This window comes from Mesoplodon densirostris, chromosome 2, assembly GCF_025265405.1.
Source record: "Mesoplodon densirostris isolate mMesDen1 chromosome 2, mMesDen1 primary haplotype, whole genome shotgun sequence".
NCBI lineage: Eukaryota > Metazoa > Chordata > Mammalia > Artiodactyla > Ziphiidae > Mesoplodon > Mesoplodon densirostris.
In genome coordinates, this window is record NC_082662.1 from 130,464,428 (window position 1) to 130,481,617 (window position 17,190).

General features: G+C 36.8%; 1 protein-coding gene across 1 annotated transcript in view; it reads left to right on the top strand.

The window, feature by feature from the left end:
- Window positions 1–6,770: 6,770 nt before the first annotated feature.
- Window positions 6,771–17,190, top strand: part of FH (fumarate hydratase) — a 50,070-nt gene continuing 39,650 nt past the window's right edge. The window contains exon 1 of the mRNA XM_060088392.1: window positions 6,771–6,938. Coding sequence (XP_059944375.1) covers window positions 6,807–6,938 — 132 coding nt within the window. The 5' untranslated portion in view covers window positions 6,771–6,806. The remainder of the gene's footprint in view (window positions 6,939–17,190) is intronic.

Consider the following 17,190-nt stretch of genomic DNA (forward strand, 5'->3'; position numbering starts at 1 on the left):
TGACTTCTTGGTTGTTTTAGTTTCTGGTTTTAGGTATTAGATCATGACTTCCTATCATTGAAGGTGAGGATTAATGTTTTTCACCAACTTTTCTTTTCTCCCAGCACCTATACTCTTTCCATTTCTCTATTTCTCTATCAGTATTGTTACATCAAAAGTTTGGTTAGATTGATATTTAACATTTAATTTATTATAACTATGGCTTGTCAAATTTAATAATGATTATGTTTACTTTCCTGAAAAATACAACTATTTTTATTTCTCAATTTAAAAATGGTATTTTTTTTCTTTGCTGAATTTTCAAGGACATCATAAATTTAATCTCCAAAATCTCCCCCAGTTATCTAAATCTCTTATGAATACATTCAAGGGTTTTAGATAGTTTATATTCTTGAAGAAATAGCTCCTGGATGCTCTAATTTGCTTCAATCTGGGATGGTTGCTCTCTGTGTTAAGTGCAAGCTGTCATATCCTCATCTAGAGATTTTAAATATCTATCAGATGTGTTGGAGACTCTACTTCTTGAAGCCCATGCCTTCCCCTTTCTTGGTTTACTCCCTACTTTTGGTGAAGCCCTTTCTGAAAGGATTTTCTGAAAAAGAGTAAATGGTAAGTAAGTTTTTTGAGACCTTGTCTATGTGAAAATATTTTTATTCCATCCTCACATTTGATTTGGCTAGGTATAGAATATTAAGTTGGAAATGATTTTCCTTCAACAATTTGAAGACATCAGTCAGCTATTCTCTAATTTCCAATGTTGCTGTTGAGAAGTCATGAAGATTCCTAATCCTTCAATTGTGACTTATTTTTCTCTCCAGAAGTTCTTCTCTCTGCTCCCAGTGTTGTTACATTTATTGATGACATGACGGATTCTGGCCTGTGTTCCCCATTGTTCTGGCACTAGTGGACTTTGTTAAACTAATTAAACAAGGCGACCATTAGACCTAAGTTGCTCTAATGCTTTTGTGGCCTATATAAGCAAACCAAAACCTAAGCCTGTAAGTGTTTCAAGGTTAAGAAAGTAAAACCTAAGAATAACCAATCACAGACAGCCAACTGGCTTTAAGCTATAGCTAATCCAGTAATTTCCTTTGCTTCTGCACTTTCTCTATGTAAGTCTTTGTCCTGGCTTCTACCGGCAGATTGCTCCTAACCACTTCTGGTTTGATGCTGCCCTGTTACAATCGAGTTTTTCTCAAATAAACAAAATTTTTAACCTGCCTCCACTTCTCTTTTAACAGCTTTACTCTGAAAACTCATTTCTGCTAGTTCTAAAATATTTTCTTGAATTTGTTTAATAGTTTCTTCCCCTTCGTTTTCCAACATTATTCAGATGTTGGACATACTGAACTGTTCCTCTAATTAACTTCTCTCTCACATTTTCCTTCTCTTTGAATATTTGCTCTAATTTCTGTAGACTTTTACAGCCATATATTCCAACCTTTCTACTAAATTTTTTCTAAGAAATACCCCAGTAATCTCCCAGGTTGGGAGGTATCTTAAATTAGAATCTTGAGAGTTTTTATTTATTATACATTATTACATATAGTCCTCTATTATTATTATAGGATAATGAGAATATTTTAACTGATAAGCATAGAAACTTACTATAAATTTTGTCAACAAGGTGTTTAGATTTAGAACAAAGGAAAGAGAAAACCACTGCATTGTTCATTTGGCCTTCATGGCAGGACATCAAGTTCCATAACTTGAACAGAAAGCAAAGTCAAAGAGAAACACAAACAAACCATGCAAATATCAACAAGAATAAAGCAGGTCAATATTGTCATCAGACAAAGTTCAAGGTAAAAAAAGAAAAAAAGAATTAAAAAACCATGCACACAAATCTCTAAGCAAAATTAAAACATATTTTGCATAGATAAAAGCTTGCATCCTAAAATGAAGATGTATAGTGTCAACTATTAATTTAAAGGCACTTACATTACATTTTCATTATTAAGTAACAAAAATAAATTAACTAAGTCAATGTTTCCCAAATTTCAGTCATTTGTATAGCACCTTAACAATATACTTAAAGTTTTGTTTCAACTTATGTACATTTTAGTTATATAAAAATGTAACATTATACTGCTGCTGGAGAGGGGAAATCAGGTTCATTGATAAATAGAAGGGAAACATACAAATAAATTCTAAATTGTAGCTGAATTCTTCACCTTTGGATGAACTTTAGCCAAAGGCTTTCGCTCTCTTTTTACAAGATATATTAGCAAGTGTTGGAGAAGTGTAAAATAAACATTTGCTCATACACCTAAAAGGCTCTTTCTTACTAAACAGAGATCGAAAATGGGATAATGGCCAATGTTACTTAATGTTGCATTCCTGGGCCATGTACAGGTAGCAATATTGGTTTATATCACACCCTTGCAGAAACTCTGAACTCGACTTAAGTCAGGAAGTTGTGCCAAAAAAAAGGAAATACAAAATAAACCAAAAGAAAATAGGAAGAAATTAATAATCAAAAAAGCACTTTCAAAATAACAGGGCAAAAAAGGAGTTGATATATATTGAGCCATTATTTGATCTCTAGAAAACACAAATTGTCATGGGAAATGTGAAATGAAGTGGGCCCCTTCCCTGACAAACTCCTTGAAATGGCTACCTTTTCTCTACTTTGAGAAGTAGGCTCACCAGAAGTCACAGGAAATTAATAAGGTGAGAGAGATGGGTCCAAGAGGGCTAGAGCAACTAGTTGCAACTTTTTAAAAATTAATTTTATAAGTTCTATAAAGCCAGTGTGCAATATCCCCAGAAATTAAGAGGAACAGCAAACAAGGTAGAGCTGGTTCATTGGGCTTAGTGACACAGTGTGCCAACCCAGTAAAAGGCAACCAAATACCCCTGGGATAAATTGTAAACAGGGTTCCAGTGAGCAGGGAGCTACATATATGACTCCTTATGTAAATAATAAATGTAAATTGGTCTTGCTCTTCCTGAAGTAGGCAGAGACTTTGAATGGAAATGAAAATGAAGAATAAATGTAAAGTACTCCTCTCTTAGTAACACAGTACAACTATAACCACATTAGCAACCTTAAGTCTAGTCTGAATTTAAACCTAAGCAAATCCCTTGAGAGTGGCAGTCAAAGTCAGTTGAAATTCTGAAAATGGGGCATAATGCTATGAATGTTGAACAAGAGATTTAATTTATAATCTAAGTTTTATACCATTTAATATTTCTGTTGCAGAAAGCTAAGAAAGAATACTGAAGAAAAGAACAAGAGCTAAAATATATGGGAAGAGAAGGTTGCTAAAGTCTTCTGGGAAAGTTCTTTCTCATTTTTGGGGGATTGTTTCTGGAGAGACCCTCTTTCACTGAAAGTTATTACATGCAGATTCAAGGTTTGGAATTGCTGTAGCCATCTTGTCAAAATCTGAAGATGAAGCCTACACAAAGAAAAGGGCAGAATGAAGATAACATAAGAGAGGTAAAACTACAACAGTCAGATCATCTAGTCTGGAAACTGTTCTATCTGTGGATTTGTAACCAAGCAGGACCCTATGTGACCTTCCTGGGACAGAAGCGCCACCAATGTCCTCCACCTGCCTCTTGTTTTAGAAAAGCTTTAGTGTCCCAGGCTCCCCTGAGTTGCAAAAGTCTGGCTCAAGAATTAATGATTGAAAGAATGCGAACATGTAGTAACAAAAAATAGCAGTTGAGCCAGGAGAACTGGTAACAATTTGAACAATAAATCAGGCATATAGCAGAATCTTTAGTTCTTCTCTGAAGGATATAGATAGCAGGATCTGATGCACATTCCTGAGTCGTTTTACAGATACTAAAACCACCACCAGATGGAAGAAGCTAATGGCATGATGACCATGAGCATGTAGCTCCCAGACATGCTGGAGCCTGAGGATTGATAATGTTAATCCCTGTGACACCACCCTGTTACCTCACCATCAATCAATCAGGGAATTGTGCATGAGCTGATCATGGACAATTCTCTCTGACTCCTCTCCCTCATCTCCCCTTTAAAACACCTTCCCTGAAACCCATCAGGGAGTTCGGGGGTTTTGAGCATTAGCTGCCCATATTCCTTGCTTGCTTGGTGCCTGCAATAAATGCTGCACTTCCCTTCACCACAACCCATTGTCAGTAGATTGGCTTTACTGTGCACAGGCAAGCAGACCCAAGTCCAGTTGGGTAACAGTTTTAGTTATGTGAGTCCATCTGGGCTGGATATGCAAGACGGCTCACTCACATGGCTGAGAATTGATGCTGGGTGCCAGCTGTGAGCTCAGCTAAGCTGTTGACTAGAATGCCTGCCTGTGGCCTCTCCAGCACAACTATCTTAGGGAAGTCAAACTTTTTACATGGTGGCTGACTTAGCACAGGGTAAATGTCTCAAAAGACTCACGGGGAAGTAGCACAGCCTTTTCTGACCTATTTTCAGCAGCACTCAGATTCTATTTGTTATCAGTGAGTCATAAGACCAGCCTAAATTAAAGGGGAAGATACTATTTAGACTCACCTGTGAAAAAGTCACACTGTAGAAAAGCAGATGGGATGAGAGATATTGCTGTTGGAAAATAAATTTTGCCACACCCAGTTATTTATTTTTTTAATTATTTTTAATCATTCTGCAGTACCAAGCTCCATTTCCTGAGAAATATTAATAATGATACAAAAAACAAATCCCACTATGTGGCTGCAAAATAGTTAAGATTGTGGGTTAGTTGGATGATACTGGGCATCAATTTTCTCTTCTATAAATAGGAATAATAATAGGACCTACCTATAGGGTTGTTCTCAGTGTTAAAAGAATTAATACATATAAGTGCTAGAAAATTTTCTACATCATAGCACGTATCAATAGGTGATAATTAAAAGGGATTAAAATAGCCCATTTATAAAACATCTGTCAGTTAACATTTTAAGTTAAAATGTATGGTGGAAACAGAAGATACACTCAAAATAAAATGAAACAGAATTATCTAAAATAAAATGAGAAACATACATCAGGCAAATAATAGCCACTATAAAACTGGCATAGAAAACAATATTTAAAAGAATTTAAAATAACAAGTAACAGAAATAAAGAGTGATGTTCCCAATGAAGAGAGACTACCTATAAAAAAAATCATTGGAGCATTGTATATAATAGCAAAAAATTACTCTTCATTAAAAACTGTATAAATAAAAAGTTTTACATTCATTCAATGAAATACTGTTAAGTTAAAAGATTATTAAGAAAATGTCATAAATAAAATGTGCTAAATTCATGTGATGGAATACTATTAAGTAAAAAAATCATGGCTAGATGTTAAAAACAGAATCCAGTTATAGAACAGTAAAACTGTAAATTTTTAAAAACTGTTGTTTGCATACCAATATGCAAACCAAAAAATACATTGAATATTATATTAAAATAATGACAGTTTCTGGGAAGATGGGGAAGAAAATGCCACTCCATTATTAGTAATTTATTTTATTTTACAAAGGGTATGAAGCAAATATATCAAAATGCTAGCTTTTCCTAGGAAATGAGAGTAATTATTAGTAAGTGCTTGTTTCTGTAGTTTTCTGTCAAACTGATGACAACGCTAACAATACTACCTTCACACTAAACTTTGGTGTGCTGTCTTGTTATTTAGTGTTGTCTGTCTTTTAATGGTGGAAAGCATAACCATATGGGATGGACGGTTCATTGTTTTCTAAAACCATTCCACTGTCTTTTACTCTCAATTTCTTTTATTCTGACCTTCTAACTTCTAAATAAATCTTGGTTTGTTTGACAGAGGGAGGAGATACTGAGATACAAAGAGGTGAGGGGGGTGGTTCTGGAATGTTTAGATGGTAGTTCAACTATTATGCTCCTTCATTTAAATTTTCAAATTTTAAATATATACGAGTCAAGTTCATAAGCCACAAAATAACAAACAGTGTTACCAAGACGTTTTACAGAGACTAACTCTAAGAAGCTTGGCTGTGCAGGTTCTGGACTTTTGACTTCTGGACATCATCCAATGGTTCTCTTTCTTGATTAACTGTCATCTGGTTTCAAGCAGTTCAAAGAAGAAAGGAGAGAAAAAATTGTGGTTTCTATGCAATTTTATATCTGTTCCTGCTTTCCTATCATCATCTATAAAAACAACATGCCTTTAATCTGAAAACATATGTTATCAATGCAAAAGACTTGGAGAACCTATATGCAAAAAATTAAAATTCCGAAATCACCTATGATTATGGACATCTTCCCCATCACCTTTAAAAATAGAGTTCTTAGAGTACCTACTGAGAAAGGAAACTGTACAGACCTGAAAACAACAAGTTAAAAGAACTGAGTAATTAGTGTTGGCTTTTTATGGATAATTATGATTTCATTCTCTATACTTTGTTTTCTAAAATTTCTGTACGTAAGAGGTAATCTGGAACAGATGAAAAAAGAGCAAATAGAACTTGTAATGTTTACATGGTAGATAAATGAATAAGTAAATTCTCCTCTCTAGGCTACGCCACCAACCAAATACTGACTCGTTAGCTAATACCTCTCTGTTAGGCACAGTAACACAGTAAAACCAAACCAAACCAAATAAACACTGGTTCAAGGACACCACGAACCCCCTTTCCCATCATTCGTTTCCCAGGAATCCCAGGGCTCTACAGTGAGGAAGTTAAGCCCGCCCCTCACACTTCACTGGCCATTGGCCACTGGTCCCGCCCCACAAGCTTGGCTTTGAAGCCGTTGATTGGATATGAGTGAGGACCGTGGAGGGGACGGGCTCTGACAGCCGGTGTGGAGGCGTGGCCATAGCCCCCGGAAGTTCTACCCGGGCCGCCGCGCTATGGATCGCGCGCTACGGCTTCTCGCGCGTTCGCGTTTCCTCTCGCGCGCTCCAGCTTCCGACCCCCGCTCTGGCCCCGGCCCGGCTGGCGCGGCACTCCTACTGCTTCGGACCCCGAACGTCGTTCGAATGGTGAGGTCGTGCCGCCCAACCGCCGTGGCCGCCCCGCGGTGACCTTCAGGCCTCCCGCCTGTCGGCCCTAAGATCCCGATACTGGGCTGCGTGTTGGAACTTCGCTGCCGGCCGGGGGCGCCTCCTCCGCCGGGGGAGCGCCCGGGAGGGGCGGCAGCTGTTGGCGAGAACCTGCCGGGCCTCCCCGACCCCGCCCCAGCCGCGCTCAGTGCTTCGCCCCTGCCCGCGGCGGCTGCCCTCGGAACGGTGCTGGGGTGGACGGTGTGAAGAGGGGGGGGCGCCGGGATGGGACGGTGTCCGGAGGGGGCTGCTCCGCCCCTGCCTTTGGTGGTCCCAGCTGGATCCAGCCCCTCTGAGCTAGGTTCTGGGGTCACAGCTCTGCAGGGAACTGTTCTTAGGCCTCCAGGCGGGGTTGAAAGTTCTTGTGAACCTAAGAGATTTTACTTTTCATGAAATTGGCCGTTTAGTTTGTTAGGCTGGTTTTCCCCCGCTTAACTTTTGTATAAACCCTGAAATGTGAAACAGGGGCAGAGTGTCCTGAAGTACGTTGGAGGAAATTGCATGGACCATAACATAACTACAGCTGAATCAGCACTTTTTATTGAGAAAGACCTGCAAGGAACTTAAAGGTCCAATTTCAGGTTATGATACCCTGACTTACATGAGCCCTTTTGCTCTTTAGAGTGTCACCTTCGGTAATTTGGGCTTCAACAGGCATTAAATACGTATGCTCACATGTGTATTATCAGGAAAAGTTTGAGAAATAAATGCTAGTTTAGGAAGACTTACATTCTGCACTGTTCACTGCTGTGTAATATGAGCTTTCATTCAGCGAGATGTGATTTCAGACCCTAGTCTGCTACTCAGTTGGGATCTGGAGCAGGTAATATTTGTCCTCAGCGTCTGCCGGTAAAACGAAAATAATTACAGATACTCAGCAAGATTGCCCCTGTGAAAGTACTTTGAGTTTGGGATATGTTGAGTGCTTATTAAATGAATGCTTCCATCTAAGGTATTTCAAAGGCCCAAGACATTTTTCTGGGCTATAAACTGTAGGATAATTTGATGACATCACTGTACTTGAAACTGCGAAATCAGGGGTGCTTTATATTTCTGCAACTCCCTGCTTGAATAATTTTAGTGCACTTTAGAGCCTTTTAAAAATTTGTTTTTCACTTACTTAGTGTTTTGTAAAAGGGAATAGAAGGCTGGAGAACTGACTCTATCCCGCTGTCAATGTCAAAAAAATAGCCTTGCGTTGCTTTTAATGTTGTAATGTTAGCTAACATCAGATGAGGATAGCTTTTTTTATATAATCCTAAATCTTTTGCCCTCTAATCTTCTCAGCTCCAAAATCTCTCAGTTGATTTTATTAAAAGTTTTTCTTGTTGCTAGTGTTAAGAAATAAACTATATTCAATAGCCTGTGACAAACCATAATGTAGAAGAATATGAAAAAGAATATATATGTATAACTGAGTCACTTTGCTGTATAGAAGAAGTTAACACAATATTATAAATCAACTATACTTCAATAAAATTTTTTTAACAAATTTTTTGTTTTTGTTAAAAAAAAACAAATTTTTTTAACAAAACAAAGAAATTCACATAACCGTAAATGCCCGAAGTTACCTTTTATTTCAATTAAGAACACAAAGAACTTCATCCAACAGGAAGATTACATTGAATGCTCCCTGTGTGTAAAACAGTCACTATGGGCACAGAGTTTAGAGACTACTGAGGCATATTAAATAAGCAAAGAAGTCATGCACAGTTAATAACACTGTGATGCCGAGGAGAAAAAGTACAGTGAGAGTGAGAATATATAATAGAGACCTGCTGTGATACTGCCTTGCAGTAGCATGGTGGACAAGGAAGTCCTACATTTTTTAAAGTTACTTTATTTTATGATCTTCAGGATGGCTATAAAGTCTGGAAACATAGATAATATTCTGTGTTACAATGCAATATCAATAAACCATTTATTACATATTTGTCAATATTTCAAGACTTGGTGGTCACCCTGTATTTTGAGAACAGAAAGACTTTTTTTTTTTTTTTGCGGTACGCGGGCCTCTTACTGTTGTGACCTCTTCCATCGCGGAGCACAGGCTCCGGACGCCCAGGTCCAGCGGCCACGGTTCACGGGCCCAGCCGCTCCGCGGCACGTGGGATGCCCCCGAACCGGGGCACGAACCCGCGTCCCCTGCACCGGCAGGCGGACGCCCAACCACTGCGCCACCAGGGAAGCCCCAGAAAGACTTTTTATAAAGTCTATTTAAAGAAACTGAAAGCCCAAACACAATGAAGTCAAATTTGGGATTTTTATCTCTTGAGATAGTCTTTTTGCCTAGGAAATGATTTGGATTTTCTTGAACACTGAAATATTCTTTTAAACCACCTTAGGATAAGAATCTGAAAGGCATTTTATATTTTCTTTAGGAGATACCATGGTTTAGTTAATGGTTATCTTACACATGCGTGGAGATATACTATAGGCCTGAGGCCTATATTTTTTTGGCTGGCCTTTCTGATTTAGACTGGCATGCAAATTTGGAGACCACCTCATCAATTCTTGAGGTTACAAGAGTTAGTGGTTGGTAATAGCACTTGGTATTTCTAGGGCTAAATAGCAATCATACTGCAGTGAACACTGGACACATTATTCGTTCATGCTTCTCCTGGAGGGGAAGTGATTGTGAATAAACATGCATCTCTCAGGACATCAGGAAATTGCACATTTGTACCTGCCCCATGCCTAGCTGGTTAAACTCTTTAAACTTCTCCCAGAAATTCTGCTCTCCGAATTACGGGTTATAAAGACATGGTTTTCAAAAAAAACTAGTTTTTTTATAACAATGGATTATATTATATGAATTAAAAACATATTTAATAGATACCATCATGACCTCATTTTTTTTTTTTTTTTTTTTTTTTTTTTTTTTTTTTTTTTTTTTTTTTTTTTTTTGCGGTATGCGGGCCTCTCACTGTTGTGGCCTCCCCCGTTGCGGAGCACAGGCTCCGGACGCGCAGGCTCCGGACGCGCAGGCCCAGCGGCCATGGCTCACGGGCCCAGCCGCTCCGCGGCATATGGGATCCTCCCAGACCGGGGCACGAACCCGTATCCCCTGCATCGGCAGGCGGACTCTCAACCACTTGCGCCACCAGGGAGGCCCATGACCTCATTTTTCATCAAAAGCACTGATAATTTTCTCATTAATTTAGGTGAGCAGCCCTCCTCTTCTTGCCCAAGCCACTGGGAAGAGGTGACATACATTATAATGTGGGAAGGTTTTGAAAATCATACATATGTTTTTAAGACTTCAGGTGGACTCATTAGTGGGTGGAGAAATCAATGTAGTAGGAAGTTAACAGCATTTTTTTTTTTGGTTTTTGGTTTCTTGACAGAATAGCATAGAATAGAAAATAGGAGTACAGGACAGATTTTTTCACGGAATTTTTGTTTCAGGTTTGTGTGCATATACATGTGTGTTTATGTATAATATAAAGGTTTTTTCTTCTGTAGGTCATTGGGAAGAACATTTGAAGAGATTTGGCAGTTACCTGTTTCATTGTGCCTCTATCTGTGTATATATGCTTGTCTAACAGGCACCCAACCATAGGCATTACCTCCACTGACAGAGCCTGGAACCTTTCAGAGTATTTTACAGCATTGCTTCAGTTTCTGATCTGCAGATTTGTGCAACCTATATATTTCCTGGGTTAAATAAAGGGAGAACTTTCTGGTTTTTTGGAATACTTTATTAGCTAGCTAAGCTGCTACAATGTTTGTTGTTGGAAATTTGGGATGTTTATTTTTATTACTGTAAGGACAGTAAGTATATTTTTGAAGTGTTTACTGAGATTGTGATTTCAGCCACAATTGACATCTGCCATTTTTTAATGGTCAGTGTCAAGATCTAGAATTTGATGTAGGCTGTTGTTTCTTGAGTTAGAATTTAAATTTTTCTAAAGTTTAATCTGAAGAACATAGGTAAAATTTATTCATTTAAATCTTTCCAAAATACTTTGGATATGAGTTTTATCATAGCACCCTGTTATTTAGGTGACAACATTATTCCTGTTTTATGATGAAAATTTAATAATTTTGAACACAAAAAATGATGCTGTAAATTTAAGGAATCGAACTTGATTTCACAAATGACTGATGGAAACCAATCTCCTTTCTTTGGAGCCAGTAACTATTTGCTGTCTTATAACAAGGTGATGGAGAGGAAGAAGAACCTAGCTCATGTGTCCAGTGCCACCGTTGTCGTTGCTAATGTTATTGCACCAAAGTATATTTTAACATACAAGGATATTTACTTAGGATATTTGAAACAAAGATCATTATGCAAAAATTTTTTGTGTGCATTTGAGATATAAAACCCCAGCTGCAAGTTGGCATACAGTGGTGTCAGTGTAAGCACACTCTATTAGAGAAAAATCTAACTGTACATCTTCAGATCCTACAGGGTAGTGGTTGTTGTGGGCCAGTCTGGAGTTACTTCCTCCATTTCTTGGTTTATGGAAGTGATAAAAAAGGGAATCCAAACAGCTTTTAGAATACGAAAGTCCAGGGTTTGAGTGTCTCAGGCCCTCCCTCTTGCTATCTGGGTGATCTGCTGAGATTATTTAATCTTGTGTAGCCTCAGTGTCTCCTTCTTTAACGTGGGGATGATGATAGTAAAATCTCCTAGGGTGGTTGTGAAATTCAAATAAGGTGATACCTAAAAAGTGTTTGCTACATAGCACAGTAAATGATTATTTTTATTGGCTTCTCCTTATTGGCTTAGACCAGTCCTTTGCAGACTTTTTTTTTCCATTTTTATTGAAATGTAATTGACATACAGCACTGTATAAGCTTAAGGTGTACAGCATAATGATTTGACTCACGTACATCATGAAGTGATTGACACAATAAGTTTAGTAAACATGCATGATATCATATAGAGAATTAAAGAAATAGAAAAAATTTTTTCTTTGTGATGAGAACTAGGATTTACTCTTTTAACAACTTTCATGTATAACATACAGCAGTGTTAATTATATTTATAATGTTGTACATTACATCCCTAGATCTTATTTATCTTGTAACTGGGAATTTGTAACTCTTGACTGCCTTCATCCAATTCCACCTACCCCCACCCTCTGCTTCTGGTAACCACAAATCTGATCTCTTTTTCTATGAGTTTGTTTGCTTGCTTGTTTGTTTTTGAAGTATAATTGACCAACACTATGTTAATTCCTGTTAAACAACATAGTGATTTTTAAAAGTTATTTATTTATTGAAGTATAGTTGGTGTACAATATTATATAAATTACAGGTGTACAGTATAGTGACTCACAATTTTTTAAAGTTATGCTCTATTTATAGTTATTATAAAATATTGGCTATGTTCCCTGTTTTGTAAAATATAGCCTTGTACCTTATTTTACACATAATCGTTTGTACCTCTTAATTCCCTACCCCTGTATTGCCCCTTCCCTCTCCCCACTGGTAACTACTAGTTTGTTCTCTATATCTGTGAGTCTCTTTCTTTTCTTTTTTTAATATTTACTCATTTGTTGTATTTTTTAGATTCCACATATAAGTGATATTTGTCTTTCTCTGTCTGATTTATTTCATTTAGCATAATGCCCTCCGAGTCCATCCATGGTATTGTAAATGGCAAAATTTCATTCTTTTTTACAGCTGAATAGTTTTCCATTGTGTATATAACCGTATCTTTATCCATTCATCTGTTGATGGACACTAAGGTTGCTTCTGTATCTTGGCAATTGTAAATAATACTGCTATGAACATTGGTGTGCATGTATCTTTTTGAATTAGTGTTTTTGTTTTTTTCAGGTTTATACCCAGGAGTGGTATTGCTGGGTAATATGGTAGTTCTATTTTTAGTTCTTTGAGAAACCTCTTTTCTGCAGTGGCTGCACCAATTTACATTCCCACCAACAGTACATGAGGGTTCCCTTTTCTCCTCATCTTTACCAAAACTTGTTATTTGTTGTCTTTTTGATAGTAGCCATTCTCACAGGTGTGAGATGATAACTCTTTGTGGTTTGGATTTGCATTTCTCTGTTGATTAGTGATGTTGAGATCTTTTCATGTGCCTATTGGCCATCTGTATGTCTCCCTGGAAAAATGTCTATCTGGATCCTCTACCCATTTTTTTAATTGGGTTGTTTGTTCTTTTGATGTTGAGTTATATGAGTTCTTTCTATATTTTGGATATTAACCCCTTATCAGATATATTGTTTGCAAATATATTCTTCCATTCAGTAGATGGTCTTTTTGTTTTGTTGATAGTTTCCTTCACTGTGCAAAAGCTTTTTACTTTGATGTAGATGTAGTCCCGTTTATTTTTGCTTTTGTGTCTTTTGTTTCCCTTGCCCAAGGAGTCATATACTAAAAAATTTTACCAAGACCCATGTCAAAGAACTTATTGCCTATGTTTTCTTCTGGAAGTTTTACGTAAGTTTTGGGTATTACATTTAAGTCTTTAATCCATTTTTTAATTTATTTTTGTGCATGGTGTGAGAGAGTAGTCCAGTTGGATTTTTTGCATGTAGCTGTCCAGTTTTTCCAGCACCATTTATTGAAGAGGCTGTCTTTTCCCCATTGTATATTTTGCCTCCTTTGTCATGGATTAATTGCCCATATAAGTGTGGGTTCATTTCTGATCTCTATTCTGTTTCATTGACCTATATGTCTGTTTTTGTGCCAGTACCATACTGTTTTGATTACTATAGCTTTGTAGTATAGTCTGAAATCAGGGAGCATTATACCCCCAGCTTTGATCTTCTTTCTCAAGATTGTTTCAGCTGTTCAGGGTCTATTATGTTTCCATATGAATTTTAAAATTATTTTTCTAGTTCTGTGGAAAATGCCATTGGTATTTTGATGGGGATTGCATTGAATCTGTAGATTGCCTTGGGTAGTATCGGCATTTTAAAATTATTAATTCTTCCAATCCATGTCTGTGTCATCTTCAGTTTCTTTCATCGGCGTCTTTTAGTTTTTTGAGTACAGATCTTTTACCTCCTTAGTTAGATTTATTCCTAGGTATTTTATTCTTTCTTTATGAGATTGTACATGGGATTGTTTCCTTTTTCTCTTTCTAGTAGTTCATTGTTAGTGTATAGAAATGCAACAGATTTCTGTATATTAATTTTGTACCCTGCAACTTTACCGAATTCATTGATGAGCTCTAATAGTATTTTGGTGGTGTCCTTAGATTTTTTATGTATAGTATCATGTCCTCTGCAAGCAGTGACAGTTTTACTTCTTCCTTTCCCACTTGGATTCCTTTTGTTTTTCTTGTCTGATTGCTGTGGCTAGGACTTCCAATACTATTTTGATTAAATGTGATGACAGTGGTGTCCTTGTCTTGTTCCTGATCTTAGAGGGAATGCTTTCAGCTTTTCACTGTTGAGTATAATGTTAGCTGTGGGTTTGTGATATACGGCCTTTATTGTGTTGAGGTATGTTCACTCTATACCCACTTTGTTGAGAATTTTTATCATAAATGGGTATTGAATTTTGCCAGAAGCTTTTTCTGTATCTGTCGAGATGACTCTATGATTTTTATTTTTCAGTTTGTTAATGTGGTATATCACATTGACTGATTTGTGGATATTGAACCATCCTTGTATCCCTGCAATAAATCCTACTTGATCATGGTGTATGGTCCTTTTAATGTGTTATTGAATTTGGTTTGCTACGATTTTGTCAAGGATTTTTGCATCTGTGTTCATGAGAGAGATTGGCCTGTAATTTTCTTCTTTTGTGCTTTGTCTGGTTTTGGTGTCTGGGTGATGCTGGCCTTGTAGAACGAGTTCAAAAGCGTTCCTTCCTCTGCAGTTTTTTTGTAAAGGTTTGAGAAGGATAGTTGCTACTCTTCTCTAAATGTTTGGTAGAATTTTTCCTGTGAAGCCTGGATTTTCATTTGTTGTTGTTGTTGTTAATTATTGATTTAATTTCATTACAGGTAATTGGTCTGTTCATATTTTCTATTTTTTCCTGGTTCAGTCTTGGGAGATAGTACGTTTTAAGGAATTTGTCCATTTCTTAATGGCCATTTTATTGGTATATAATTGTTGGTAGTAATCTCTCATGTTTCTTTGTATTTCTGTGGTGTGAGTTGTAACTTCCTTTTCATTTCTGATTTTATTGATTTGAGCCCTCTCTCTTTTTCCTTTGAGTCTGGCTAAAGGTTTATCAATTTTGTTTATCTTTTCAAAGCACCAGTTCTTAGTTTCATTTATCTTTCATAATTTTTTGTCTCTATTTTATTTACTTCTGCTCTGATCTTTATGATTTCTTTCCATCTGTTGACTTTTGGGTTTTGTTCTTTTTCAGGTTCCTTTAGGTGTAAGGTTAGGTTGATTTTTTATTTTTCTTGTTTCCTGAGGTAGGTGTGTATTGCTATAAACTTCCCTCTTAGAACTGCTTTTCCTCTGTCCCATAAATTTTGCATCATTGTGTTTTTATTTCCATTTGTCTCTAGGTATTCTTTTATTTCATTAATGATCCATTGGTTATTCAACTGCATATTGTTTATCCTTCATGTGTTTGTGTTTTTTGCAATTTTTTTTCTTGTCATTGATTTCTAGACTCATGGTATTGTGGTCAGAAAAGATGCTTGATATGATACCAGTTTTCTTATATTTACTAAGACTTGTTTTGTGGCCTAGCTTGTGATCTGCCCTGGAGAATGTTCCATGTGCACTTGTAAAGAATGTGTATTCTGCTGCTTTTGGATGGAATGTTCTATATAGAGCTATTAAGTCCATTTGGTCTAATGTGTCATTTAAGGCCAGTGTTTCCCTGTTAATTTTTTGTCTGGATGATCTGTCCCTTGATGTAAGTAGAGTGTTAAAATCCCCTACTATTATTGTGTTCCTGTCATTTTCTCCCTTTGTGTTTGTTAATATTTGCTTTATATTTGTAGGTGATTCTGTGTTGGGTACATACATATTTACAATTGTTATATATCTGCTTAGATTTATCCCATGATCATTATGTAATAGGCTTCTTTGTTTGTTGTTACAGTCTTCATTATAAAATCTATTTTGTCTAATGTAAGTATTACTACCATGGCTTTCTTTTCATTTCCATTTGCATAGAATACCTTTTTTCATCCTGTCACTTTTAGTCTGTGTGTGTCTCAGGGTCTGAAGTGAGTCTCTTGAAGGCAGTATATATATGAGTCTTGTTTTCATAACCATTCAGCCACTCAATATCTTTTGATTGGGGCATTTAGGCCATTTACATTTAAAGTAATTCTTGATAGATATGCACTTATTGCCATTTTGTCCTTTGTTTGGGGGTTGTTTTTATAGTTCTTTTTTGTTCCTTTTTTCTTACTTTGCTCTCTTCTCTTGTTATTTGATGACTGTCTTTAATATTACATTTGGATTCCTTTCTCTTTTTTGTGTATCGATTATTGATTTTGGTTTGTGGTTACCATGTGGCTTATATATTGCAATGTGTGTGTGTGTGTGTGTGTGTGTGTGTGTATGTGTATGTATGTATAATTATTTTCAGCTCCTGATCTTTTAAGTGCAAAAGCACTTTAAGAACCCTGCATTTTTATTCCCCCCCCCACAGTTCTTCTGTTTCTGACATTGTATTTTACATCTTTTTGTCTTGTGTGCCCCTTAACTTCTTATTGTGGATATAGACAACTTTACTGGTTTTGTGTTTCAGCCTTCCTACTAGCTTTGTACATGACTGATTTACTACCTTTACTATATTTAGCCTTACCAATGAGATTTTTTTTCATAATTTTCATACATCTAGTTGTGGCCTTTTTCTCTTAGAGAAACCCATTTAAAGGTGGTTTGGTGGTGCTGAACTCTTAGCTTTTTCTTGTCTGTAAAACTTTTGATCAGTCAATTTAAATTGTAATGAAAGCCTTGGCTGTTGGAGTCTTCTGCTTTAGGTTTCTCCCTTTCACCACTTTAAATATATCATGCACTCCTTTCAGGCCTGCAGAGTTTCTGCTGAAAACTCAGCTGAAATCCTTATGTTAAGTACAATTACCTTGTACTTAACTTGTTGCTTTTCCCTTGCTGCTTTTAGTATTCTCTCTTTATCTTTAATTTTTGCCATTAATTGAAGTGTGTCTTGGTGTGGTCCTCTTTGGGTTGATCGTGTTTGGAACTCTCTGTGCTTCCCAGACCTGGATGTCTGTTCCCTTTCCCAGGTTAGGGACATTTTCAGCTATTATGTCGTCAGATATGTTCTT